This window comes from Mauremys mutica, chromosome 9, assembly GCF_020497125.1.
Source record: "Mauremys mutica isolate MM-2020 ecotype Southern chromosome 9, ASM2049712v1, whole genome shotgun sequence".
Classification (NCBI taxonomy): domain Eukaryota; kingdom Metazoa; phylum Chordata; order Testudines; family Geoemydidae; genus Mauremys; species Mauremys mutica.
This window is the reverse complement of record NC_059080.1, coordinates 39487893-39515293: the sequence shown is the minus strand read 5'-3', so window position 1 is coordinate 39515293 and position 27401 is coordinate 39487893. Positions and strand designations below refer to the sequence as shown.

At 47.2% G+C, this 27401-nt stretch overlaps 1 protein-coding gene across 2 annotated transcripts in view; it reads left to right on the top strand.

Moving 5' to 3' along the window:
- The window catches only part of GABRA3 (gamma-aminobutyric acid type A receptor subunit alpha3), a 184328-nt gene extending 161931 nt beyond the window's left edge, over nucleotides 1-22397 (top strand). For both annotated transcript variants that reach the window (XM_045030614.1, XM_045030613.1), the window contains 4 exons: nucleotides 4359-4502; nucleotides 6826-6978; nucleotides 11599-11810; nucleotides 22060-22397. In XM_045030614.1, the coding sequence (XP_044886549.1) occupies nucleotides 4359-4502; nucleotides 6826-6978; nucleotides 11599-11810; nucleotides 22060-22392 (842 nt within the window). In that variant the 3' untranslated portion in view covers nucleotides 22393-22397. The remainder of the gene's footprint in view (nucleotides 1-4358; nucleotides 4503-6825; nucleotides 6979-11598; nucleotides 11811-22059) is intronic.
- The last annotated feature ends 5004 nt before the right edge of the window (nucleotides 22398-27401 follow it).

Below are 27401 nucleotides of genomic sequence, written 5' to 3'. Positions count from 1 at the left end.
CTAAAAATAACCCTGACAAAATCTTAACCTGTCTCATAGCCAATCCTATAATAAACTGTATAAAGATTTGTTGTATGCAGTATTGTTGTAGAGACAAGGTGGGTGAGGTGATATCTTTTATTGGTCCAACTTCTGTTGGGGTGAGTGACAAGCTTTCGAGTTTACTCAGAGCTCTTCTTCAAGTCTGAGAAATGTACTCACAGGACACTCTACTACAGCGGTGGGCAAACTACAGCCCGTGGGCTGCTTTGGCCCATGAGATGTTTTTATCCAGCCCTTGAGCTCGCACGAGGGAGCGGGGTCGGGGGCTTGCCCTGCTCCTCTCACCCACTGCTCCCCAGCCCCTGAATCACAATTCCCTTGATGAGCACCAACTTCCAGCACACAGAGCCACACTGCGCAGGCGCGACTTCACCGCGCTGTTTCCAGGATTGGAAGCCCGCCCCTACATGGCAGCCCCTGACACACGGCACTGTGCCCAGTCCCCTCCCAGTCTCCTACAGCTCCAAGCTTGAGAGCCTCGAAACCGGCCAGGGGCCACACCCGGCCCAGCTACAGTGCCTCCAGCCGTGGCAGTGCCTGATGCAGCTGTCTTGGTGTCCCTGACGGCAGGGCCCCTAGGAGTCCCCGGTAACGCCCCTGTAGAGCCCTCCTCCACCCCCACACCACATCCCATGAGTCCCCCCTCCCTCCACCTCAGTAACATCCCTTATAGAACTCACCATGCTACACCCCATAGAGTCTTCCCCCCACCCCACTGGGCATTCATGTCCTGTCATACCATTTCCATACCCAGATATGGCCCTCAGGCTAAAAAGTGTGCCCACCCCTGCTCTACTACACTCTGAGTACGTTTCCCAGACCTAAAGAAGAGCTCTGTGTAAGCTCGAAAGCTTGCCACTCTCCCCAACAGAAGTTTGTCCAGTGAAAGGTATTACCTCACCCACCTTGTCTCTCAATATATAAAGACTTATTAAATAGGAAAAGGAAACAAGTGAGTTATTTACAAGGTTAAAGAAGGTAAATATATAAACACAAATGAGTTACAATCTTAAATTTCAGAAAGTAATAAACACTAAGCAAGCTCTTTGTGACCTTTAGGGCTAACCCAGGCTAAACACTAGGGATCTCTAGCTTATGCCTAGTAAACCTTGTCCTCAAGAGTCCAAGCAGCAGAGAGATCCTGTTCCATCTTGTTAGAGGTTTTTATCCCTCTCCTCATTTGTGCTCTTAGTGACAAATACAGCTGACAGGAGGAATCCATTTGCATGACTCATCTTCATGGTGGGGGGAAGGCAAAACAAACGTCTTTGGTCCTCTTTAATGTTCCACAATAGTCTGTCTGGTGTCCATGGACCTTCCCTGTTGGGCAGGACTTAACACCTTCTGTTGGAGACCAGCGCTTCACACTGGTTAATGTCTCTCTCCTGCCTGATGATTTACACAGTCACAGGGGCTTACAACACAATGGCTCAAATATTGCCTTACAATATGGGGATATATATGTTGTAGATGAGATTAATGCATGCAGCAACTTACAAGCATTCAATAAAGTCTAAACACTAAACGCATTCTTATAACTCCAACACCTATTTTAACAACACTAGCACACAGGTGAGCCAGGCCGATTTCAGCCATGTGTTTGTCAGTGATCCGTTGAGACATGGCATGAGCTGGTATGAGCTGGCACCTGGTCTGCCAGCATCACACACACCAGAGAAATACCATGCAGTCTGGCTCAAAGTAGGACATCTGTGCCGGGGATGCCCAAGACTAGGCAGCAGAGGATGCCGCAGGAGTTGTGCCACTTATGGTCCTGATTTGGACTGGGCTGCCCCACATTGTGCAAAGAAGATATTAAACAGACCAGAAATATCTTCAGGGCTTTAAATGGACCCAAAATATCTGTGCCACTGCTACATGACACAAGGAATGCCTTTGTCCCAGAGGACAACTGTTATAGACTAGACAACCTTATTTGCATGCAGGATAACACGGGGTGGGGGGAAAAGGAAGGAGGGTGGATGTCTAGCACTGAAATAACAGGAGGGCTTTCTAGTCTAAGGTTAAGATGCATGGACTGTGGGGATCCAGGACTGCAATAAAAAGGGGTGCTGCAGATCAGGATGCCAGTGCACTGGCAGAGGTGGGAGAAGGGCAGGCTTGGAAAAGCAGAGCGCTGCCGGTCAGGTTGAAGATGCATTAGCCGAGCTGCGCTGGAAGTGCTTACACAGCACCGTTATGCACAGAGAAACGTCGCCCATTCATCAAAATCTCCTTTTATTCCTTAACACTTAACAGGTTTGCCAAAAGAGAAAATGCAGTCATGGCTTTTCTTTTTTAATTAGACAAATCATTGAATTTTCAACCCACAATGTCCCACAAAACTTAGGCTGGAATTTGACCCATCATCGATCCTGCAGAAAAATATCCTGGTCTCATTTTGGGTCTTGTAGGGGAAACCTAGGGAAAGGGGAAGAGTTAAAAATCTCTTGTCAATGTCCTTTCCCAGCATCTGTTTAGCAGGCTTCTGCGGTAGACGTGTAGACGTGATCACTGCAGGGAGCTGCAGTCAAGGGTGGATTAAAGCAGGAATCTTGCCATCTGGCCCTTATGGTACAGCTAATGGTCTCTGGCTGGCTGGGAAGGTCTCTGGTTCTGAACACCCATGTCAGGGAACTTGCATCACAAACTGTGCCATGGAGCTGTCTGCAGGTATGCACCTCATTGTCTGCAACCTCCCTCCACCTTCCAGGAGGTGGGAGGTTAAAAGAGAGCAGAGTTATCAGCATATTGCAAGTCTTATGATATTTGGTGTTTTTCTTCAAGTGCCAGCTTCTGGAGTCCTGTGATTTTGCAAAAACCTCAGCTTTTTTTTTTTTTTACAATAAGGCCATTTCTAGTCCACCTGATTGAGGTGAAAATCTTGAAAATTTGACTCTCTAAACACTCCAGGCCCAGAGGGCAAATGCAAAGAATCCAAAATGTATTGTTTTATGTATAATCTCATGATTTTTAAGAGAATCTCATGGTTCTTTGGAGCCTGACTCATGATTTTTGAATGCTGCAGACTTGGAAATAGTGAGAAAGCAAGGATGTGAGTATGTATAAGTGTGAGTGGGGGTGTTTGTGCATGCAAGTGTAAGGGTGGGTGCAGGTGGGGATGGTGTGAACGTGAGTATGTTTGTGAGTGGAGTGGGAGGGTTGAAGGTGTGTGTGAGCACATGGGGAGGCCGGCGGAGGGGAGGGGTGCATGGAGACAGTAACCAGGCAAGTAGCTGGAGCACCGCTTTGTTCTTGCACAGTGCCACCTCTCTCGGTAATTTAGCAGTCTCCTGCCGGACTGTCTCTTCTGCAACTTGCAGGCAGCCACTTCCAGTTTCCAGCGCCTGTAGCTGACTCCTGGGGAGGATGACTGGCAAGCTGGTGGGGGAGCCTGTGATAATGCAGATGGGGGGGGGCAGAATGGAGGAGAGAAAACTTTCTCAAGAGCCAGTTTTTCACATACACTGGGGGAGCTTAATGGCAGCTGTCAAGAGCTGCAGGCTGGTGAGTGTGAGGTGATCTCTGCCTTTTTCTTCTCACCCTGATAAGAAATGACCTAACATTCAGCAGAAAGTGTACACACCCCTCCAGTGGCTGGAGCCCAGCACCCCTCAGTTCCTCAGCTTATTAGACTAATTATCCCTGACCAATGTGCTGGTGACTGTGGGTTAGAGAGGGCCCCGATGGAGCAGTGGCATGGAGGCTGAGCACTGCAAAGGACAGAGTGGAGCCCAGTTGATTGCTCAGCTGCCTGCCTGGGGAGGGAAGATGGAGGACTGAGGAGTGGGAGGAAGCTCAGAAGCTCTTTGAGCCATTTGTATGTGGCATGGGCCTCATTTAATAAAGGGGGCAGGTTTTCAAAAGCATAGACGGAATTAGGAGCAAAGGAGCTTCTGTATGCAGAATAGCTGTGATTTGGGAAACCCAGGCCTGCCAGATCCAGATTCTTTTTCTGACGCAGCCCAACGGATATCTGAGGCAGATGCTAGAGCAGAGAGAAGCAGCTAGCTCTCCATGTTCCAATGTGTTCAGAAATGACAAGTCACTGCCAGGTAGGCTAGAATATTAAAGGGGAGTGTGCTGCCCCTTAAAGTGTCCTTCGACCCCTCCCTAAACTCTAAACATCCGGCAGGCAGCCCTGACTTTGGTTATATGATTAACTGTTTCTAAAGTCATCTTAGTGGTTAGACATAACTGGCCATATTATCGCTGTGGCTCCTCTGAAGACGCACCGGGGCTGAATGTGGCCCCAAATCTTTGGTATGTTTTAGGCTGGTCAGAAGCATGACCTCCTTCCTCTTCCTCCTTTGCAGATGCCTATACGAAGACAGAGGTGATCTACTCCTGGACGCTGGGGAAGGATAAATCAGTGGAAGTGGCCAAAGGTGGATCTCGCCTGAATCAGTATGACCTTCTGGGCCATGTGGTCGGAACAGAGACCGTCCGATCCAGTACAGGTACTGGAGTGAGGTGGGGCTGGAAGTGGACATAAGAGCTGTGTGCGCTGTCAGGTGGGGTGTTCCCATGTGATTTGAATGTATATTTTTGTCGTGGTTGGGTCCATCATGTCTGCAAAGTAAATGGGAGCCACAGGGGGTATCTCAGTCAAAGGCAGAACTTCTAGTGATACCCAGTGACACTTGCAGGCAGTGGATCATATCCAAGGATAGCATGGCCAGCATCACAGTAGCCTTAGATCCAAGCTGGGGTGATGGGGGATGGAGCCATTCTAGCAGTCCAGGCTATGCATGGGCATCACAACACTCCTTAACACCACGCTGTGTTCTTACGTTGGACAGAGCAGAGGGAAGTTTTGAAGGATAAGCAGTACAGCATCCCGTAAGAACAAGCTGGCCTGGTGGGAGAGGGAACATTCCTAGGTTATGATGGACGGAATCTCCAGCTGCACAGGGTCACCTGATGTGACACTCAGCTGTTTGAGTGGACACAGCATGTCCGTGCTATGAAGGAGAGCTCCATAACACGATGCTGGTGCTCAGGAACCATTGTGCTGAGTGACATAAAAATGCCTAGTTAGGAAGACTGGGGGATAGAATATATCCAGGATTTTCAGGACCCTACCCCAGCATTGCAGAGCTTATCTCCCTATGCTGGGGTGTTTGTAGATGGAACATATCCACGCTATGAGGTACCACACAGCATCTGCAGCAGCAGAGACACCTGCTCATATTCTGTTGGGCAATGGAGCAGGAGAGGAAGTGTCAGGGGACGTTTTCATAGGCACAAATAGCAGTTAGGCACCCAACTACCATTCACTTCCATTGGCAGACAGGCGTCTTTCTGCCCACTCCTATTGAAACCCAATGGGATTCAGGCAGCTAACAGCCACATGTGCCTTTGGAACTCTCTCACCTTGCCCAGCTGCTTCTCATCACCTGGGGGTGCAGCTGAATTGGCTGAACTTTCAGTCTCCCAGAAGAGTGTCACTCTGATTTTCACTGAATTTTCTTCGGCAAATATTACATCAGTTGTAGAAGAGTGTCCCAACCAAATGTTTTCTGTTTAATGACCAATACTAATCATCTCTCTCTCTCCCCATCTGCCGCTCCTCCCTTTCCCCTGTGAATTCAGGTACAGAGAGCTGCAGGTACCCCATGTGTGTCTCTTCTAACTTTCTCCTTCTGTGTGCGTGTGCGCCAGTAGTTCTAGGATATTTCCTCTCTGTTGCTCTGATGTTAATTGTATCCGTCTTTAACAGCTCATATCACCTCCCTGGAGGACATGTGGGGAGTCCAGAGAACTACATGTCATAATATTCGAACTAGTTCTGCCCTCAAGTTGTATTAAAAATAATAACAAAGTAATAGGCTGAAATGGTATGAAATTTGCAAAAGACACCAACGCATAATGGCTTAACAGAGCTAGAGTGGAAACAAAAGGACACCGTGGTCCAGCAGTGATGAAGCCAAACTGAAGGCTTCGATATTACCCTGAGCGCTGGGGCAGAGGGAGGGGAAGGAAAATAGAGATGGCAAATAGACATAATTCACTGGCTCGCACCCCAGGCCTTGAACAACCAGCCTCCTGTTCTGACCTTCCAGATGAATGATAAGGGGGAGGAGTTGGGTATTGACAGATCATAACGTCTTTTGTCAAACCATAGAGAGTACCAGACTCCTACTGTGACAAGGTACAGGTGATGCAGTCTGTAAAGAGTTACGGGGCCCTTCCTGTCACATGGCTGCGTGTGGGGGGGGAGTATAAAAGGGAGTGGAAGCTGGTTCAGAAGAGAAGCAGGTGGGAGGGGTGTGTCTTCTCCCCTCTGGGCTGGGTGAAGCAGGGAAAGCCACTGGAGATTGTTGCTCAGTGGTTTTCAGTTGGTTTGCTTTCATTTTGTCAGGTCCTGAGGAAAGGGGCTCTAGTGCTTGGATCTTTATATCACTTCTCTGGCTGATGACAGTTCTCACCAGCGTCCACCTACCCACACACAAAGCAATCTCTGTTTGTACAAAGCAATCTCTATGTTTGTATACAAGAGTGACAGAGACCCCAATTTTGTTTTGCAACAAACATATACCAGTTTCATGCCATTGTGGTATGATCTACTTTATCATGAGGTATCATAATACATCAGATGGTAATTTATACACATGCTGCAATATCATGTGATACAGCCCTACAGGACCGAGACGTTCACACGACTCACGCCCTCTGGGGATAAAAATGCTACTGTGAGATCTGGACTGAGGATTTATTGGTTCAGGCCTGGCAAGTAACAATTGTTCTGCTGCTTTCTGCTCTAACCTGCTGTCCCTCCAGGGGAATATGTCGTCATGACCACGCACTTTCACCTCAAGCGGAAGATTGGGTACTTTGTGATCCAGACGTACCTGCCCTGCATTATGACAGTCATCCTATCACAGGTTTCCTTCTGGCTTAACAGGGAGTCTGTTCCCGCCCGGACTGTATTCGGTGAGTTTCTTACATGCAGTATGCTGATGGGTGAGGGATTTCAGTGGAAGAGCAACCATGGCTGCTTAGGTAACCATAGTACTGAAGGGAATGGCACCACACCTGTCTGTCTGCCTGCCAGTGTCTTCTAATCTGTCTGGTGCTCTTCTCTGTGCTACCTGAAGGTCTCATTTGTGAACCTTGTATTTCTTTTGTGGAGACAGCATATCTCCGAAGTATCCCTAGCCCTCTGCTTGTGGATCAGTTTAGTGTGCAGGGCTGCTGAGCAGTGCTGGGGATCGTTGAAATCTGTTCTCTCTCACCTATTAATAGGTGCCTCGGATTCATGTGAACTGTTGCCCTCCGCTGAAGCATGCTAGCCCCGGGGGCATAGGCAGGCATATGCTGTGTCTGTTGCCACCTCTCATTTTAACTTCTAAGGAGTAATGTTCGTGATGGGGGTTTTATCCTTCCTCAAACCTCTTATTAATGCCTATCAGGTGGGCAAACAGCAAGGCTGAAGTAGCCAGAATCCTGATCTCCGAAGCACTGCCAGCCTGGATTCTAATCAGCCTAACCGCTTATGTCTATGTGCCACATGGGACACAAGGAGGAAAGAGGCACCTTGAGAACAGGAGAGGCAAGGAGGGAGGCAACTCAGAACATGATGAGGATGGCTGAGAGGCAAGAAGGAAGTCAGAATGAGTAAGGAGCAGGTGTAGGAGCCTTTCTTCTGTAGCTAGCCAGTCATTACCTGAAATCCGTGAGCCTAGGAGCTAGCACTTGAGTTAAAACCTGCCCTCTGTGAGGAAGGTCATTGAGAAGGTTTACAAAGCTAGCGGAATTTACCTTTGGCCTTGTGTTCCCTCTAGTCAGGATTGAGGCCTAGGTGCAATTTGGAGGCAGCATTGCTGCTGGTTTTCTCTGGGCAGTGGGCCGAGTTCAGGTGGCCTGGATAACACTGTTAGCTCTCTGACTGATCATGGATGTTGTTGACCTGTTGGCAGAACCCAGCAGAAATGAATGTAATTTGATTGTCCAGCAGCCCCTCACGTAAACAGAACATTCTGTTGTTTCTGCTATATAATAGATTTTACTGTGCTTGGTGGGGAGTGTTTTTTACTGGAAATATGACTGATTTAGATTGTGAGCTCCATTCCTTCCCCTGTGTTTCCCACAGCACCCTACACACCATTAGTGTTCCTCAGAATAGCCCATCGTGCAGCCATTGGAATCAGTGAGAAAACCCCAAGTGATGCCAAATCAGTGCTGAGTAATAGAGCAGGGCAGCAAACAGTTTTCTTGAAGATTTTCAAGACATCAAAAAGTTTTCCCGTCCCAATGGGGATGAAAACTCAGAATATTGACAATTTTCATGAACCAAAAATGTTTTTAAAAAATCAATTTGGGTCAGTCAGAATGTTTTGTTTTGATAATTTCAAAATGTTTTGTTTCAGTTCTGACCTTTTCCCTCTTTTAAAAATGAAAAGATTTTCAACACAAAAAACCTGAAATTTTCCATTTCAACAATATTGGCACTTTTCCCCTCAAAATTTTTCAAGTCAGTGCATTCATCAAAACTGACCCTGTTTCACGGAAACAGTTTGGGTTTCAAAGTATCAGTATTCTTCAGCAAAAAACTGTCTGTCGACAAATTCCTGATCAGTTCTCCTGAATAATAACAAAAATCTAGATACTGATAAGCCAGTTACACAGAACTGGCTGTGAAACGTAACAGCTGTATATGGGGAAGAGGGCTATGGGTCTGCATACACAGCTTGTACTGTTGATTACACTCCTGGTCCAATCTGTGCATGTGCTGATCCCTGGGCTGAGTCAATAGGACTGAGCCTTAAACTGATTGTCATTATTTTTGTTTCTTTACACAATATCTTTTCACTTCGCTGTCAGAGGTGGGAGGTCTGGCCAGAGTTACAAATATATTAATGAACTATTTTTAAATGAATTCCTCCTTCACTCACTTGCCAAGGCCTGAGACCAGGGTCTCCTCATTCCCTCTACGACATTGCTGGTATTAGAGAGGGCTCCATTTAAGCATGACAGGTGGAGGTGGCAGTCTGCTAGAGCTAGAGGGGGCTCAGCCCCCAAATCTATCCAGCTCACCAGCTGCCTGGCTGCCCCCGGGCACATGCCCATCTCTGCAGTCAGTCCCAATGCATGCCATGTGATGCTGCAGGAGGTGCCTCGAGCCTTCCCCTCATGGTGAGAGCCAACTGGCTGGAGCGGGAACCTGGCCCAGGCCAGCACCAAAGGTCAAAATGGAGTCATCGCTGCCCAGGCTCATTCTCCAATCCCTGGGCCTAGACCGTGGGACAGGATGGAGCCAGGATGAATGCAGGGTGGGAGGGCTCACTCTCCATCCCCTGGGTCCAGCCCCATGGGACAGGAGTGGAGCCATCTCTGCTGGGGTGAGTTCGGGGGAGGCCTGCTCTCCAGCATCCCACTCCCCACCCCCTGGATCTCCCCTGTGCACTGGGCTGGGATAGAGCTGGACCCAGCCCCTCCCTCCCCCATGATATTTTAATCTCTACCTATGATGGCAGGTGAAAGCGACCTTAGATTATGCGAGGTGTGGGGAAGACAGTAACTATTGTCACACTCAGTAATAGCAGAGACCCTTTCAACCAAGTTTTTGACCTTGTTCGTTTGCCTCCCACCAGGTTTCTAATAGATGAAGGATTTCAATAACGTTCTTGATAAAAACATCAAATAGTGAACGTCTGGCAATTGAAAGAAAAGAAAAGTGGGTCCATTTATAAGAGTTCAAAGCAAAGAAAACTTTGACATTTAGAAAGTTCCTCCCCCGATGGGTGATATCAGAAAAGTGAAGTAGGGAAGTAATTTCCTGGTAATGCCCATGTATGGGAAGCTGGAGGCTCTGCGAACGGATAATAGGATACAAAGTCTTTCACTTTCAGGTTGCTGGTTCAGATCTCCATGTGTGTTGGCCTGTGTGAAATGAATTGGTTGATCTCAGTCCAGTTGCCCAGGGGCAGGTGTCCCATTGCTGCCAGAGCTGGCACCCATATTTTCAGTCTAAGCAGGGAGGCCAAAACTGAACAGACCATGGAGACGCATCCCTTCAGAGGTTCCTCTTTGCAGATCATGCTTGAGGCAGATTGGCAGGGAGCTGTGAGGGAGCCTTGTATTAGAGCTGGATGGGAAATGTTTTTTCCTGGCCCATAAAAAGTTTCAAGACCTAAAAATAAAAATAAAAAGTCAAAATCTAGAAAATTTTTGCAAACTGAAAATGCAAAAAACCTTTCGGTTCAGGTTTCAATAATTTTGAAACATTTCATTTTGCCATTTTAAAAAAACTATAAATGGCTTACATTTCAAAATGAAATCTTGTTTTGAACCAGAAAACCAAAGCTTTTCATTTCGAAAACAGCAAAATGAAATCTTTTGACCATTTCAAAACTTTTTTAAAACAAATGTTTGAGTCAAAAAATTTGTTGGAACACAGCCTTTCTCAGGAACAGTGTCAGTTTCAATGAATCAGTTTTTTCTGATGGGGAAAAAAAAGTTTCATTGCTGTGGAGAGGAGCCCACTCTCCAGGCCGGTCACTAAACTCCACCCCACTTTACCAGATAAACACATATTTATTTGTCGTGTTGAAGTGGTATGGTATGCTAGGGATACTTCTGAGATATTCTATGTCCACAAAAGAAAAACAAGCTGCTGTATTGAACTTGAAAAAGACACGAGTTGTCACATGAATTGAAAAGCTTTGACATTGTTAACAATTTTTCATGAAGAATGTCATTCGTTTAAAAGGCCATTTTGCAATGAATAATTGCAAAAATTCTTGATAGCGTGGTCCAGTGGTGAGAGCTCCAGCCTGTAAGTCCAGATACCTGGACTCTATTCCCAGCTCTGCCAGAGACTTTCTGTGTGATCTTGGGCAATTCACTTCCCCACTCTGTGCCTCAGTTTCCCTATCTGTAAAATGGGATTAATTGTGTTCACTCACCTTTGTAAGGTTCTTTGAGGTCAGCAGATGGAAAAGATTGCATAAGTCTTAAGTGTTAGTTATTTTCTTGTGGGAGGAAGTAAGGAGGGGAGCGCAGACAGATATGTATTAAATACTCCACAAAACACAATTTTAAATATCCTAATAGCAGCTCCTTCACAAATGTCCAGTTAGATCTGCCTGGCTGGCTGCACCTTACCACTACTACCACTGTTTGCTATTTTATATGGTAGCAACCAGAAGCACCAGTGTACTAGACTCTGTACAAACACATAGTAAAATCAGCCCTGCCTCATAAAGTTTGCCATCCTAAGTAGACAAGAGGTGTGAGGGGAAACTGAGGTACAGAGAGGTGAAGTGACGTGCCCAAGGTCACCCAGAAGGCCAGTAGCAGAGCCAGGAATGGAACTCAGGCCCCCTAAATCTCGCATCTGGCCAAACTCATTGCTGAGGTAAGTGGGCACAGGCCCAGTGAAATCAGTGGGGCTGGCCCTACATGCACCTTTGGTGCATTTGGTCCATGGGTGTGATGGCATCTCTCCCTGGGAGGTCAAAGAGAGAGTGGGAAGAGAGAGCTCACTGACCAGGCGCACAAACACGGTTGCATGTTTTAACAGCACCGTCCTCTTCTGCTTTGTTCCTGCAGGTGTCACCACCGTTCTCACCATGACCACACTGAGCATCAGCGCCAGAAACTCCTTACCAAAAGTGGCGTACGCGACGGCCATGGATTGGTTCATAGCCGTCTGTTACGCCTTTGTGTTTTCTGCGCTGATCGAGTTTGCCACTGTCAACTACTTCACCAAGCGGAGCTGGGCCTGGGATGGCAAGAAGGTGCTGGAGGCCCAGGAGATGAAGGTGAGTCCTGTAGGCAAGGCCAGGGAGCACGGGAGGGCAAAGAAACGCCCCACGAGAGAGCTGCATTGGGACCAGGAGTGGGTAACATGCAGCCCGGCACATTCTAGTAGGCTGGATGCTATTCACTGGGGTCATCAATTCAGGTCTTGACTGGAGCGGTTCTTGGGGGTGGAAGGAGAAAGGGCTGGTGCAATATATTGTCTTGATCGTTAGCTGGGAACCCCCCCCTACAACACTCATGTCTCCATCTGTCGCTCCCTCTGTGCGCGTGTGCGCTCGTGTATGTGTGTCTGTCTCTCTCTGGTTGCAGCTGTGCACATTTCTGTGTGGTTCAATTTCTCTCTTCCTTTGCTCACTGCCTGCTGCATTTTGCGCCATGTTGCTGCCCTGATGCACCAGCATAAAGCCTCAAAGCCAGGTGCTTGGTGGGATGCTGGCCACATTGAAGAAGAGAAGCCGCCAGCCTCATGCTTCTTGCTCCCTCACCACCTGTCACAGTGGATGCCCCATGCTTTCCACCCAGTGCAGAGCAGGCATATCAGACGGAGGGTGATTTTAACAGGTGCTCTTTGTTACCCTCAGCCATTGGCAGATGGCTACAGGGGTGGGGGGGAGAGGGGGAGAGAGTGATCCAAAGCGGCAGCTGGCAGAAAATAAGTGGGTATCGCCCAGGTTTTCTCTTCTGGCTTCGGATCAGCTTCTCTGACAGCTTCCTTTGTGGCAGCCATCGCTGGCCTTCGTTGACACCCCCCTCCCTCCATGCTGATCTAATTGGGGCTGCTCAGAGGAATTGCTTGTTGCACGCTGCTCCCTTGTTTATATTTATTGAATCAATTTCAAAATCAGCTTTGCCCTTGTTCTTGGTTCTGGAGCACTTTTTTTTTTTTTTTGCATGATGTGCTGCTCAGAACTGTTGAGGGACTGTGTGCAAATATCTTGCATCACTGAAAGAAGACCAGGGGAGAGGGAATTCAGTAATTCAGTCCTTGATTTTGACTGAGCAGCAGCATTGCAAACAAGGTCAAAGGGGGGGCAACGTGCAAATGGGGGCAGATTAAAGAACTAGAGCCAATATCAACCCTGCCATAGCAAGCCCAGCCCTCGTTACCTCTAATGTTGATTCCCTGCCTCTTCTGGGTCCTTGGATCTTCTTTACACCAGTGTGATGCTACAAATTGAGTCTGCACTTCAAAAGAGATGGCCTAGCAGAGTGGTTCTGTAAGGCCAGTTGAGACCTGATGGAAGCAGGTGCAACGCCATTGAGATTGACCACACATGATAGGGCTGAATTTGGCTGAATTAGAGATTAAAGACCCAGTGAAGTCAATTGAATGACTCCAATTGACATCTGTGGCTGTCGGATCAGATCCTAAATTGGTTGGGTCATATTTAGGAATGGGCAGAACAGAGTGGCTAAAATAAGGATGGATGTGGCCCTTCACCCATCACTTAAACCAAACCCAGCTCAAATGACTCCAGAAGTTAAATTTAAAAAAAAAAACCCTTCAGTTAACTTTAAAAAAAAACTCCTTTATTTCTGAGTTCCTCTCTTTGAATCAGAGGTGCTAAAATAGCACGAAGATACCATGAGAAATCTTGTCCTTGCAGTAGTGCAGTACGGATACGTGAAGTACCCAAAATCTTATCAGGGGAGCCTTTCCTGTGAGATTTGCAGCTCAAGACGGTCAGATAAACATCCAAATTTCTGGGTGCTTATCTACCTGGTGCTTATCCATCCTTATGAGCTTCACCCACTTCTGGTCATGTTACAGATCAGGAAAGCTGACCAGATTCCTTCCATTGCGGATGTATTTTCTATTCTCTTTCCCACAACATCTAACACCAACTATTAAAAGAGCACTCCAGGAAGAGTGGTGGGCTCATGGGGCTTGGGAATTAGCTACATCCCCACGTTTGTTCTGCTTTTCTATCCTGCTAACATGTTTCCAGGCAGAATGTCATGATGATTCCTCGCTGGCTCAGTTTCAGCCTTCAGTGAGCTGATCGTGAAACAAATGGCAAGTTATGTGGTTGAATCTGGAAAAAAAAACACCCACAAAAACCAAAAACACCCTACTGGCTTAAGACTGGATGTTGGCAATGTTAGAAGTATTTGTACCAGCAGTAAAACTAACAGTGATATACCCAAGTGATATGCCCAAGCTGAGCTCTGGTCTTTGGAAAGCTGTCCCTGAAACCAGAGGGTTTGTTATTCACCCTTATGATTATTACTAAAAGCCCAGTTGTGTAGATCAATGGTGCACCACAGTGCTGTATGGTGCAGAAGCCTGGGCAGTAGAGAGGCAGCAAGTTCAACGCCTATAGGTGTTTACCATGAGATGTCTTTGCACAATAAAAGGAGTTACACAAAGAGACAGGTCGTGAAATGAAAGCTGTAGGGTGGAAGTCAGAGTCCTTGATGTAGCTGACAGACTCCAGGAAGCCTGACTTTGTTAGTTTGGTCTCATACAGAAGATGAATGAAGAGGACCTGGTGAAGGCAGGATGGCAGGAGTGGGGATAGGAAAGAGACCCGAAGGAAAGCTGAGGAAGCAGTGGGTGGATTGTGGTCAAAGAAGATGGTAAGCAAGTGAACCCTAGAGCTGCCTCGGCCCAATGAAGGTGGTGGATGCTTGCCCAGTCCCCCAGCCCCTGATGAGGGAGAAGAAGAAGAAGAAAAAGATGTAATTATTAGCACTTGTGAAAGGGGCCAGATTAACAGCCCTTGAGGCTCAAATCATCTCTTTATGTATGGCACTGACAGCAGCAACTTCTCCCACACAACCCATCAATTAGGGTGGCTGGGTGTCTTGACTTCGTGGAGTCATCCTGCTTTTTCAGGACTTCGGTAGAATCTGCTGACCTCCCTCACCTGGACATCTGCCCTCTCACTACAGCTGCCAGAGGTCTAGAGGACCAGGCACACTGTGGTACATTCTGCTGGTGTGTTATTTCCCCTTTCCCTCACTCTTCATCTGTCCAGTAATTTACAGCCCAGCTACAGTGTATCTGTGTTGGGCCCTAGCTAGGAAATGCCGAAATGCTGCATTATTTACAATTCTCATCCAAGCAAAATCAGGAAGCACCACAGATCTCATGAGAAAGTCACCCAGCCCCAGCCCACATCTTGATATGGTTTGACTAATGCTTCTTGGAACCAAAGCTCCTATAAGCCTTTTGTGTCTCTCCATCACTAGTGGCTTCCTAAGAAGCCCTGTTGGATCAAAGAATTTCTTGCAGTAGCTCTATTTCACAAGGTTAGAGCTGCTGCCGCGGACCTGGGACTATAGATCAAACTGGAGAATGGTCTCTGGTGCCCAGTGAAATTATTTTGTTTGAGGGCAGGGGATCAGTTTTGAAGAGCAATCTGCAGTGGTGTGCTGAAAGGCAGCAATAAATCAGAGAAGAGAAAAGGCTGAGGTGCCCATGAAAGATGAATGGTTTCATGACAATCCACTTCACCGCTGGAATCCCCAGAGTGGTCCCACTAAGACAGTCCCCCTGAATGGAACCTGGAGGGACTGCCTCTGTGGTGAGAGAGCCTCATCGCTGGAAAGGAGATGGCTTGCGTCTAAGGGAAGTCTTCCTACTGGACTCTGGCGATGCAGCCTCCGAAGGGAGGTGCCACGTCTGAGGGGATTCCCCACCACTCATGGGTAGATTGGCTGCCTTAGAGATGATTCTGACCACACTGTAATCCCAAGGGACCAACTGCAGTGAGATTGTCACCGCTGGAATCTATGCAGGCCACCTTTATGGTGATCTTTGCAACTGGCATCCAGAGAGATCACTTCTAATGGGTCTTTGTCACCGGGCTCTGGAAAGGCCGCCAAACTTGTGAGAATGAAAATTGCCAGTGATTGTCCCACCCAGAAACAATGTCCCTCCCTGAGGGTGGGGCATCTTCAAGGGATCCTCCTCTGGGCCTGCCTACCTGCCACTCCCCTGCAATGGCATCATTGTCTGTACAAGCATCACCACTTAGTTGTGTCTCCTTGCCTGCTCTGCACTCACCTGAACATCTGGGAGCAAAACAGCTCCCAATTGGAGTAGCTGCAACCAGACACCTGGAAATGCAGCAGTGTAAAGTCCCGTGTCAGGCAGTGAGAAGATATCGCTCCTTTCTCATCTGGTCATCAGGCCATGGTTCTAATCACGTGTGAGGTTGAGCTCAGGCAGCTTCTTCTCCTTCCTGTCTTCTCTGGGTGAATGTCACCAAAGAACATTCCCAAAAAATAAGAAAAACTCTTTCACTCGGTCTCTGATCTGGTTCCCTCCCTTGTGCTTGTTAGACCAGCGGTATGAACAGTGTGTGAGTAAGTGAATGACACAGGATTTGTGTGCCTCATCTGCTCACCAGTGAACATCACATAAAGCAAGTCTGCAACTCAGATAGTGAAAACGTTTTATATGGGAACAGTTTCTTCTTTCCCCTTTGTTACTGTACACAGTGCATCCATTTTGTTCTCACCCTCACCAGAGGAGGTGGACTGGTACCAAATCCTCAATCGGATCACTGCCAAACCTTGGGAAAGTTATGCGCCAGATCCACACTTAATGGCTCGGGCCCATCTCTACTAGTTGCTTCTCCCCATCCCCTTGAGAGCAAACAAGAGCTTGCTGAGCTCTCTCACCCTTACCTACTTGTCCGCAGGCCCAAGTCTCCATTATCTTGTACCTTGAATAGTCATTGTTGCCCGTTGGCTCCTTTTAGCCCTAAAATTGGCTTCACTTCAAAGGCCCATTGATATAGCCCACTTGCAGTTCCTTGGCCATGCCTCCTCCTTCTCCCTTCTCCAGCTGTATGGTTAGCTGCATCCTTCTCTCAGCCCTGCCTGCTTTCCAGCCTTGATCCTTCAAAGGTTTTGCGCCCCATCCAGCACAAACAAAAGGAGGGGCTACACATGGGCACAAGTGAGGTTAAGCACTGGACAAAGCCTTCTGCTTTGAGCAAAAGCAAGCTGGAGGCCCCTGGCCTATCTGCTCCCCTACAGGTATGCAGGGTGAAGAAAGAGTGGGTTGGATGACGATGAAGAATAAACGTGTCAGAGGCCACATGGGCATAAAGATGATCCTCATCATACAAATGAGGTGCTTAGCTACATTTTTGCTAATAGGCAGGAGTCGCTTGGTGGCCATGCGTCATTCTCATTAATGCAAGGTTGCATTTCTCTGTGCTCTCTATCCTGTTCAGCACTTGCTACCTGGCCACCTGTCTGTGCTACATTCAACACCCTCGTTGTACGGGATCCAGTCTCCAGTGTGTGCGAGCCCTATCATTCGAAACACACCAGCCACTGTTCCAGAAAACACTTTCCCTTCTGATCCACTCCTCATGCCAACTCTGTAACCCCTCCTCCAACCCTCTTCCCACTGCATAGCTGAAGCAGTAGAGTCCACTGTGCCCTTCCAAACCCGGGATCGAAAATTTTCTGAACTGAAAATGTTTCAAGGAGCAATCAAACCACATTCTACGGCATACAAATATCATATCTATAAATAATGGCAGAGGACAGATCCTTTGCATTTCTTTAGCACAGCCCAAGATCCAAATGTGCTTTACACATGGCAATGAACTAATCCTCCCAGCCCTCTATGAGGTAGATGGGTATCACTATCTGACTGAGAAACTGGAACACAGAGAAGGTAAGTGAAAGTCAATGGCAGAGCGGGGGATGAAACCCACCTATCCTGGGTCATGGCTTTCGTCTCTCAAAGGAGAAGGCTCAGCTAAATATAGATAGAGTCAGATTCAGCAAAAATCTCATTGCCAACCAGTGTGTGTGTGTATGGCAGGGGGAGGAGGGAAGCTTGTCTCAAGAACATGATGTGATGAGAGGTCTATAATGCACTAGAAATGTATGTCTTGTCACGCTAGCTTTCCCAGCATTTCCTCCATTAGGAATGCAATGTGTAAAGTCAGCTTTGTGATGAATGATGGAGGGTGACCGCACATTCTCTCCCAATGGTGAGACCTGTACTGGTTTTAAAGGACCTGGGTTGTTTTTCTGCTCTTTTTGATTTTCCACTTTCCCTTTCTATTTTGCTAGCAAAGGGAATCCCACACAAATAAACACGCCGGGAGGTCAGAGGACTGGTTTGTATCTGATTGTAATAAACATGTTTTTCCTTGTTGAAATCTTGCGTGAATCATCAACTATATAAAACACAGCCCAGGGAACCTAGGGACAGACCACATGTGCCAATCTCTCAAGAGTCTGATTTCTTGAGCTTCTGAGCCTCCGTTACCAGGGTACCCTCGGAAACTCATTACAATGTGTGCACAGCCTTACTGCTCTAAGCGTCATCACACACCACATTCCCAAGCAGTTGTAAGTCAATGGCTATTAGGCTTCAAGCATTCCTGCACTTCCTGACTCCCTTAGGGCTTAAGGGCCTGATCCAAAGCCCATTGAAGCCAATGGGAAGGCACTCACTTCAGTGAGTGAGTTCACTACATACAATGTCTTCGTTATAGCGAGTGCCAGTAGTAAAAGATGCCAAGCAGCTTTTCACATGCTTACACCAGGCTGGCAAGGTCACCTCTTGGAGGGAAACACTCCAGGCTGAGAAATGGCATGTCAGTTGCAGTCTCTCATTCATCTCTAGTCAGTAACATGGCTGATTAACAATAAAATAAAACAGTGCACTTTCAGTAGAATTCTGCAAGCAGTAATTGATCATTCTTTCAATCCATTATTATGTATTAATAATCTTACTACACCCTGTAGCTACGGTAAGAAGTCATCACAGTATATGTAGTGTTTAAATGGTAAAACATTTTCAAACCTTTATGTATCTCTTGATGGCTCGCAACACGCTCACACAACTCACCTTCTTTGAAGATGTACAATTAATCATGGCTCTGATCAAATTAAGTGATAATTATTCAGTTGCTCAGTTAACCACTGAAGACAATAACAATCCTTACCACCTTCTCAATAAAATACTACAATCGTGGCCTGATCATTAGTCTAATCAGTCTTTGCACTTTGTCACTTGCGGTTCTATTTGTGCAATTGCAGGAGTTATTATTGGAACTGCCATCACTTAATGTGTTGATTGGATACGGGTTTAAAGAATGATCAGCTGCTGCCTGTAGCATCCCACTGAACATGCATTGTGGACTGTCACATTTTCCTGAGGTAACTGACCGGGGGTAAAATTCACCTGTGCTTCAGCAGCACTGTGAAGCTGCAGAAAGAGTAGACAGGTGGGGGAGTCTCCAGGCCCCAGGTACTGCAGGAGGGTGCCTGCAACTAAGTTTGCGTGCAGAGGAGCTTTGGATATGAACCATGCCATACCACCCTGTCTAGGGGTTGCAGAAGAGCAGCTGCCACCATTGCAGTCTACAGGTTGAAGAGCAGCTAGAGAAGAACTGTGTTGCTGTTCTGGGGTGGCCTATCCCAGCATCTGCTAAGTGACCTTCACAAAACCCAGCCACTGGTGCTTTATTTCACCCTACGTGATTAATGGCACATTTTAGTACGGGAGATTGCAAGAACACTGCTGAATCTTCCCTCAGCAGGAGAGAGAGATGCAGGGTTAATGGCCATAGCCAGGTACATATGGGAGTGAAGGGGTTTGATTGGCTGTACCGTGCCACCTTCAGAGCACAACCAATTGGGGAAAAAAACCTTTGCAAATATATAATCACTGAGTCAGGTTCGCTCTGATGCTTGGGGTCTTGATATTTGTTGTTGAAGTGTTTTTTGAAGTTGCCAGTATCTTCCTGGAAATACCCATGCATCCTGAAGGTTTCACAGACTTTAGCAAAGGTTAATATTTGTCTTGAACATTTGTAGCAGAAAGTGCAGTGGGTTTGTTGAGGCTCCTTGAGTTTAAAAAGTTGCAGTCATCCAGCCTATGAACAGGAACAATGCCATGTGACTTAGCTGACAAATCATGGACAATGGATGGTGAGCAGTCAAAGGAAGTAGAAAAAACATCCTGGCGATAAGCCGGGTTGGCTCAGTGAACAATTTGTGACCCGAAAAAGGAACTAAGTTTGTACTAGTGCTATGCACAATGAACAGGTGGGCCAGCTCTGCTGACAGGCACTTCAAAGGCCAGGCGCTTGGAAAAGGTGGGTGATGTGATGTGATGTTCAAAGCTCTGATGGCATCACATTATTCAGTCAGCACTCTGGCGATTATGTCCATGTTTGACAGGGATATACAGTGAAAGGGTCAGCTGTGTCCCTGGTGGAACTCTAGTGAAGTTAATGGCGGACGCAGGGGATGAATTGGGCTCCCATCGCCTGATAGCTCCCCACCATACCTACAGATAGTGATTGATACGAATTCACCAGGCTGGAGGCTGGGGCTGAGTAGAATCCTACAGGCTTCCCACTGGGTAGGCTGTTTATTCAGCGCTGGTGCAGCATAGGGATTGCAATGACGTTTCTGCTTTTACAGACTTTCATGCCGGGTGTGACTGAGCCACAAGCAAGTAGAGTGGCTTGATCTGGGATTACACAGGGGGTTAGTGCCTCTCTTGTGGCTCTTGCCTCCCAGGCTGTTGTCCTAGCAGCTCCGGCTGGTCTGTTCCAGCCACAGCCAGAGAATGTTCGGCAGTGCTGCCTACATGGTATAGCAGGCACATCTGTGAAATGCTTTCCCCCTTGTAAAGCAGTTGCTGCTAGCAACTGTTCTCCACACCCTTTGCACCTATGTGTCTTTGTGAGCATAAATCCCTAGGATGCCACATCTTGCACCTCTGGCACCTGGATCTGCTCTGTGGCAACTGCAATGAGCGTAGAGTGGGATGTATGGGCGATCTGTCGGAGTCTCCCTGGGCTTTTCATTACATGAATGAGGTCAGCTTGTGTAATATGTACCAGATTTCCTTCACTGGGTCTGGTCTCATCCTTGAGACATCCAATCTCGTCTTCTATCCCCTTTCCTAGCCCAAATCCTCTCCCCCGCCCCCTTGCACGCACACACACTCCATTTCCACCATTGCTAAACCTGAGTCTGCCATCCACCAGCCATCAACACTGTCCATTTTGCATCTCTACTTCATGCAGCGTGACCAACCCACAGCCAATTTAGCTTCTTCACATGCTGCAGAAAGTTCCCTTACCATCAGCTCACTCTGCTAGCAGTTTGGTTGTCATATAAGCCCAATGACTGGTGAGAGGAGATATGTGTGGGGAAGGTGCATACATCTCCTTGGATTTGTTTTGCCTAGTAGCAGCACTCCCTAGACAGGAGAGTGAGATAGAAACTTCCCTCAGTGCTGGGACTGCCATTCCCACTATCCCAAAAGCCATGAGCCAGCCTGATTGCCAGGGTCCATCCTTCATCCTGCCAGCCTTGCTCCTGAGGCACTTTAAAAGGTCCCTTGGATGTATTTGAATCCTCATGACATCATATTGTGCAGCACAGCAGTGCAAAGGGTGGATGACCTGCCCTTGAGGCATGGAGGCAGCACATGGTGTTGCATCATGGCACCACGATCCAGTGTCATCATGCATGGTTACAAGCATCCTGACATGAAGACACAAAAGTCACGATGATATAACCCGGTATCTCAAGATGATTCACTTTGTCCCACCGGACAAATACAAACACGTGGCAACCCCTAATCCGTATCAGTGATGCTCCTCACCACAACATGAGCCAGGAAGCAGGGGTAGATAGTTTGTTTGAGCGCTTTCCCAGGATGCTGAGCTCATTGGGTCTGATTCTCCTCCCACATACACCACGGTTACCGCGTGACTCCTCACATGTGCCAGAGCAAGATTCAGCCCAGATGAGGTGGAGACAAAAGTGCCTCCCCATATCGTCAGGTGCTGGTTTTACCTACATGGAAGAGGGAGGGATTGGAGCAGAGCCAGCATGTTGGCTATGTGTCCGTTGTGCCACTGGAGCAATGCTAAGGGGATATCACTGGACTGAGCACCTGACCTTTGGTGGTTATTTGTATCGCAGTAGCATGTAGGATTCCCATGACCCCATAGTGCTAGGCACTGTGTGCTGTACTTCCAGGGAGTGACTCCTGTTTCCAACTGGTGTAAGCAAGAGGAGAATCCAGAATGCTATCGTCCCCATCTCCAGCAGTCCAAGTAGAGCAGGGATGAAGAGGCTTCTGAGCTCTTATTACACATGCTACCACAGTCTTCTCCCCCCACGTTTTTTCCTTTGGGTCGCAGTATGGCTGCCACCCACACAGCTGCCAGCTGAGAGGGGGAATGTTCTCCTTACACTTTTACATGGTCTGATACAGATTTTTTCCCCCTTCCCTAGAAAAAAGAGCCGGTGGCGCTGGCCAAGAAAGCCAACAACACCTACAACATTGTGGGCACGACATACGCCCTCAACATCGCCAAGGACCCCGGCCTGCCCACCATCTCCAAGAGTGCTGCTGCCACTGCCACCGCCACAGCCACCGTGCCCCCCAAAGGTCCCCGCGTGGAGGAGAAGCCACCGGAAAGCAAGAAGACCTACAACAGCGTCAGCAAGGTGGACAAGATGTCGCGCATTGTCTTTCCCGTCCTCTTCGCCATTTTCAACCTGGTCTACTGGGCCACGTATGTAAACCGGGAGTCGGCCATCAAGGGCATGATCCCCAAACAATAACCCAGTCACACAAACCTTCCATCTGTGAATGCCATCCAGGCAGGAATTCTCCGGGGCTTTCTTCTTCTTCTTTGTTTGATTTATTATTATTATTAATATTAATTTGACCTATTTTGATTATTAGAACATTTTTAATGTAAACAAAACTGTGATATTTATTTAACTCCTTTTTGGTTTATTTTAGTTTATTTTTTTTCTGTTGATGATAAAAAAGGATTAGGAAAAAAAGTGTGCCTCTAACATGGTGGATCTGATGTCCTGTCCCCGTCCCCTCCGCCCATGTCTCTCCCCCTCCACTCCCTGTGAAATGAAAGCTGTTTGCATGCTGTTTTCATTCCATGCTAAGCTTTACTGAGGCCAGCTGGTGTGTTTTTCAACCTCACTCCCACCCTGTGATAGACTGCCCTGGTTTTGTGGATACCTATTGCTTAGAGACTCCTGGAAGCATAGGGACATCAAGGATGCAATGACCTCTGTGGACATCCTGCCAGTTGGGCTGACTTACTGTGTTATTCTTTGCAGTAGCTTTATTCTTAGAGCAGCGACTGGTTTGTGAGCTGTTCAGGGAGCTGCATAGCCTCCACTGCAAGGCAACCTCTGTGTTACCATAGTCAGCTGCCACATGCAGCTTTCATGTTTGAACGCAATGGGTTAGGCCGTAGCTGTCGTGTAACTGGCTGCAGTATCATGTAGACATCTTCAGGGCTGCCAATTCTCCATCTTCACCCAACCATCTGCCTTCCATCCTCCTTCCCTGTCTCTGGGCAGAACCAAGCACCCCTGTCAGAGTATCCTCTTCCACTGCAGTTCTACCACCCTCTCCTAATGGAGTGAAAACAAGCAGAACATTAGTTATTTGTGCCTCCAGTGGGCACTTCATATGGTGCTTTCCATTAGACAGAGAGACACGTAAGTGTCATCAGGGTGAATCAGTGATTGACCTCCCTGAGGAGCACCAGAAGCTGAAGAGAAGCTGAAATCCTTGGAAAGTTATAAGCTGCAGTCATGTGGCTTCTGTGAGGAGGCTGCTGGCAGCCCAGCTCACTGGCCTGCGAGCATCCTATGGCCTCCTTTCTGTGTACACCCATGTGCATTTCAGGTGAAATTGACACTCGTGCAGGGCATTAGCACCAGTGGGACTTAAATGGTGCAGTGGCCTGGTGCTGGCCCTCAGGGATCAATTTCACTCTTGGTGGGCAAAGGCTTAATTGATTATTAAGAACAGTACATGCCCTCCTGCAATATTCACGGGGACTGCAGGATCAGCACAGGGAAGCACAGGGAATTTAGGGCTAGACTGTGCAACCGTTACTCATGTGGACGAGCTCTTATTACACATGCTCCCACAGCTTCTTATCCCTCCACTGACTCGATGGCAGCATTGTGCTGGCTGTCCTCTCACAGCCACTGGGGCAGGAGCTTAGGAGTGGCCAGACTAGATCAAACCCATGCTCCATCTCGTGCACTATCCTGTCTCTGATTGTTCCCAGCCCCAGAGAAAGGTGCAAGAACCCCACAGTAGGCAGATGTGGGATAATCTGACATCCACAGGCTTGCGCTCCCCTCCACTCAGGGGCGAGTGAGGAGCACACAGACCCCGAATGCATGTGACATTTCCTCAATGCCTGTCATGCCAGAGAGCTGACTCAGCTCCCAGCGAGGGCTCGCCTCACCTGCCACTGCAGGAAGTGACGCTGGGGTGTGGTTCGGCAGCTGTGTCACTTTACATCAATGACAGACAATGAAAAGGTGACGATAACCAGGGAGGCTGCAGAGGGCCTTCAAGTGTTGGAATTTGCCAGGATATAGGGGCTAACCTCACAGCTTTTGCAACCTCCTCTACTCTGACACCACTGTGTTCTAACACCACTGCTGTCACAAACACCCTTTCTCTAAATTACCATATACCACTAAAGCCAGCCCTGTGGCAAACAGGCTACTCTAACCCCCCGGGCACTAACACTGGTAAGTATTCCAAGCACTGCTATTTTAACACCCCTGGAGCTAACATTATCCCTGCCCCAAACTCCGCGACTAACATCACAAGGGCTAACTGCTGACAGGCTCTTTCATGTCCACCAGGGGGCAGCCCTTTGCCAAGGGTCAGTTGGGTGTTTTGGAAAGTATTTCCAGGTCATTTTCTTAACTAGCCAAGACAAAGTGAATGTCATAAAATAGTCATGTCGCTATCATAGTCAAGCCTAAGTGAGTGAAACAGAAACCCTATGAAAGCAAACACAATAAAATGGTTACTAAAGAATATCAGGTGTTTACAAAAGGTATTCTATCGAATGCAAACTTAAACATGGGCCCTGCAATGTCACAATGACCTAAGCAGTGATAAGCAACATGCTCCAACTGGATATGTGCATTCATCCCCTTCAGCCGCTCTGCCATGGGAAGCACAGATCCCTTTGTCCAATGTCTCACTAGGCACGTTCTTGCTGCTGACAGTCCTGCTTCCTGGAAATGTTCTTTGATGTCTGTTTATTATAACTCTCGCTAAATTATTTATAAAGCAAACATCTAGGTTAAACCAACCGAAAATTGCCAGCAGCTCTCATTAGCCACTACACGGCATCTGAAAAATGCCACGGCCAGCAGTGGAGTGATCCCTCACCTCCCCTACCCCTAACTGGGACACTGATTCCGAACTGACACACAGGGAAGTGTGCTGCCTACTGAGTTATCAGGGCCACAGCCTGGCTATTTCTTGGAACTCTTCTATCCACATTTGGGCCAGGCCCAAGCCTTAGGCAAGGTAAGAGATGGGAGAGGCCTTGGTTGATGTTTCTCTGAGTGAGTGTTTTCTTAAGATGATTTTTGGAAACTCTTCAACATGGATGTTCTTATCTGTCTCACCCTCGGCCTTCAGAGTGTGTTTCATGCCCATATCTAGCATGAAGCCTTTCAACCTCTTGTTTTCTCACTCTGGGGCGGTTATTCCTACAGAGGTGGCTAGTGATGGTGAAGTGATAATGGGTCACCCCACCATGTTACTCTTAGATTTTAGATGTCTGCCTGATAAATTGCTCACTTCCTGAGTGTGTGTTAACAATGAGCAAAAGCCAAGTGCGTTCCCACCAAAACCTGGCACTGATGCGCGCTGCAGAATGCCAGCTGGAGGCAGAGAGACCAGCATCCTTTGGTTAAAAAAACAACAAAACAAACAGGATTTGTATTTTTGCTTCCAAGCAAGGAAGCATTTTGGAAAGATAGTTATAAATAAATGGTTTAACACTCCCTGCCAGCTGACATCAGGGAACAGAGAATGCTCTTTTCTATTGGAGGCTGAGATTAGGACATGTCCTTCCAGTTAACACTAGATTGTTTATCAATTTACCTTTCTAAAGGAATCCCAGATAAGGCCTGTGCTTAACACTAGCTTATAGATTATTAGCAGTCATGGTTATTATGGTAGTGCTTAAGGAACAGCCAAGATTGGGTCACCATTGTGCTAGGCACTGAGCAAGCACAGAGGAGTAGAGAGACTTGCTTTAAAGAGCTGACACTCTAAACCAACAAGGCAGATACAGGAACTACTAGCGCTGGGCAGAGAAGGGAAATTTTATCTCACGGAGGAATTTGATATTGGGTCATTTGATTTTGTTCTGATTAGGAATGAAACCCCAACATTTCAAAATTCTCCATGAAAGAAATTTAAAAAACCCACCATCTTGTTTCAGGTACATCTCAATGTTTTGTGTTGACTTTGACCTCTTTTAGTCCATATTATATTATAATATATCTAAGCAACAATTTAAAAAAATCAAAATGAAAGGAAAAATTGAAATATTTTATTTGGAAAATGTCAAAACAGAACATTTTGACATTGTTAGAACATTTCCCCCCTCGTTTTCTGTTAAATGAAATTTTGGCAAAATTGACAGAATTTCATGAAGTGCTTCAGTTTTGACAGAACCGCATGCTCTGATGGAAAATGGTTCTGTCAAAGCTTTTCTGACCATCTCTAAATATAACATGCAAGCAGAGCTATCAATGTGATGGTGGCAGACAATATGCAAGTGCCATGATTTTTTGGAGGATGGGAGTTTAGTTAGGGAGGGATTAGCCAACAGAAAAACAAGGGAAGAAGGTCTGAGGTGGAGTGAGTCTGCAGTGAAAAGACTGTGTGATGGAATGGGAGGGGACTGAAGCAAACAAGGGCAGAGAAAGTCAAACTGTACGAATTATCATCAGTGTCCAGCAGTCCCTGCTTTAGCTGCTTCTGCAACTGTTGTGCAGGCATCAGTCTCTGGCTGGCTCCCCACTGCAGTTTCCAAGACCACATGGCTGAGGATAGGGGAGACAGTAGTGATGGATCCTTGAGAATGCTCCTCTTCTAAAGGAATGATTAAGGATTCAAGGAATGATGTCACAGTGCAGAGGGTCCATGGTATATTCCTACGGGCAGACACAACCATGCATGTCTTGTGCAGACCAGGAGGGGTTTCTTGGTCCAAGCCAGTTAGACTGGTGAGAGATCCAGCACCTTTATGAACCTCACTTGAGATCTCCAGTGCCCCAAGTGGAGCTGACACCTTAATAATCTAACACTCATGGCATTATCCCACAGAGGGCGCAAGGCCCAGAGAGAGAGGGGTCCTGTTAAAGGAACATTACTGAGCAAATTACTTTACTGGGGATAGACCTGCTGAAGGGATAAACCTATTCAAGGGGCAGAGCTGTGAAAAGCATGAAGCTGCTCTAGAAATTGACTTTTTGCAGAGAGAGCCATGCTTATGGGATAAGATTGTTAAAGGGACAGAGCAGTTTAACATATCATGCTGTTAAATGCAGGGACACCTTAAAAGGATAAACCTGCTTAAGAGACAACAGTGTTAAAAAGACAGGTGTGCTCAAGAAATAATGCTGTTAAAGAGAAAGAGCTGTTAAAGGAAAATGTTTCTTAAAGGTATATGCCTACCTAAGGGCTAGCACAGTTAGCACTGTTTAAGGAAGCAGCACATTATAGTAGGCCATTACTCTGTGTGTTGGCATGAGCTGTT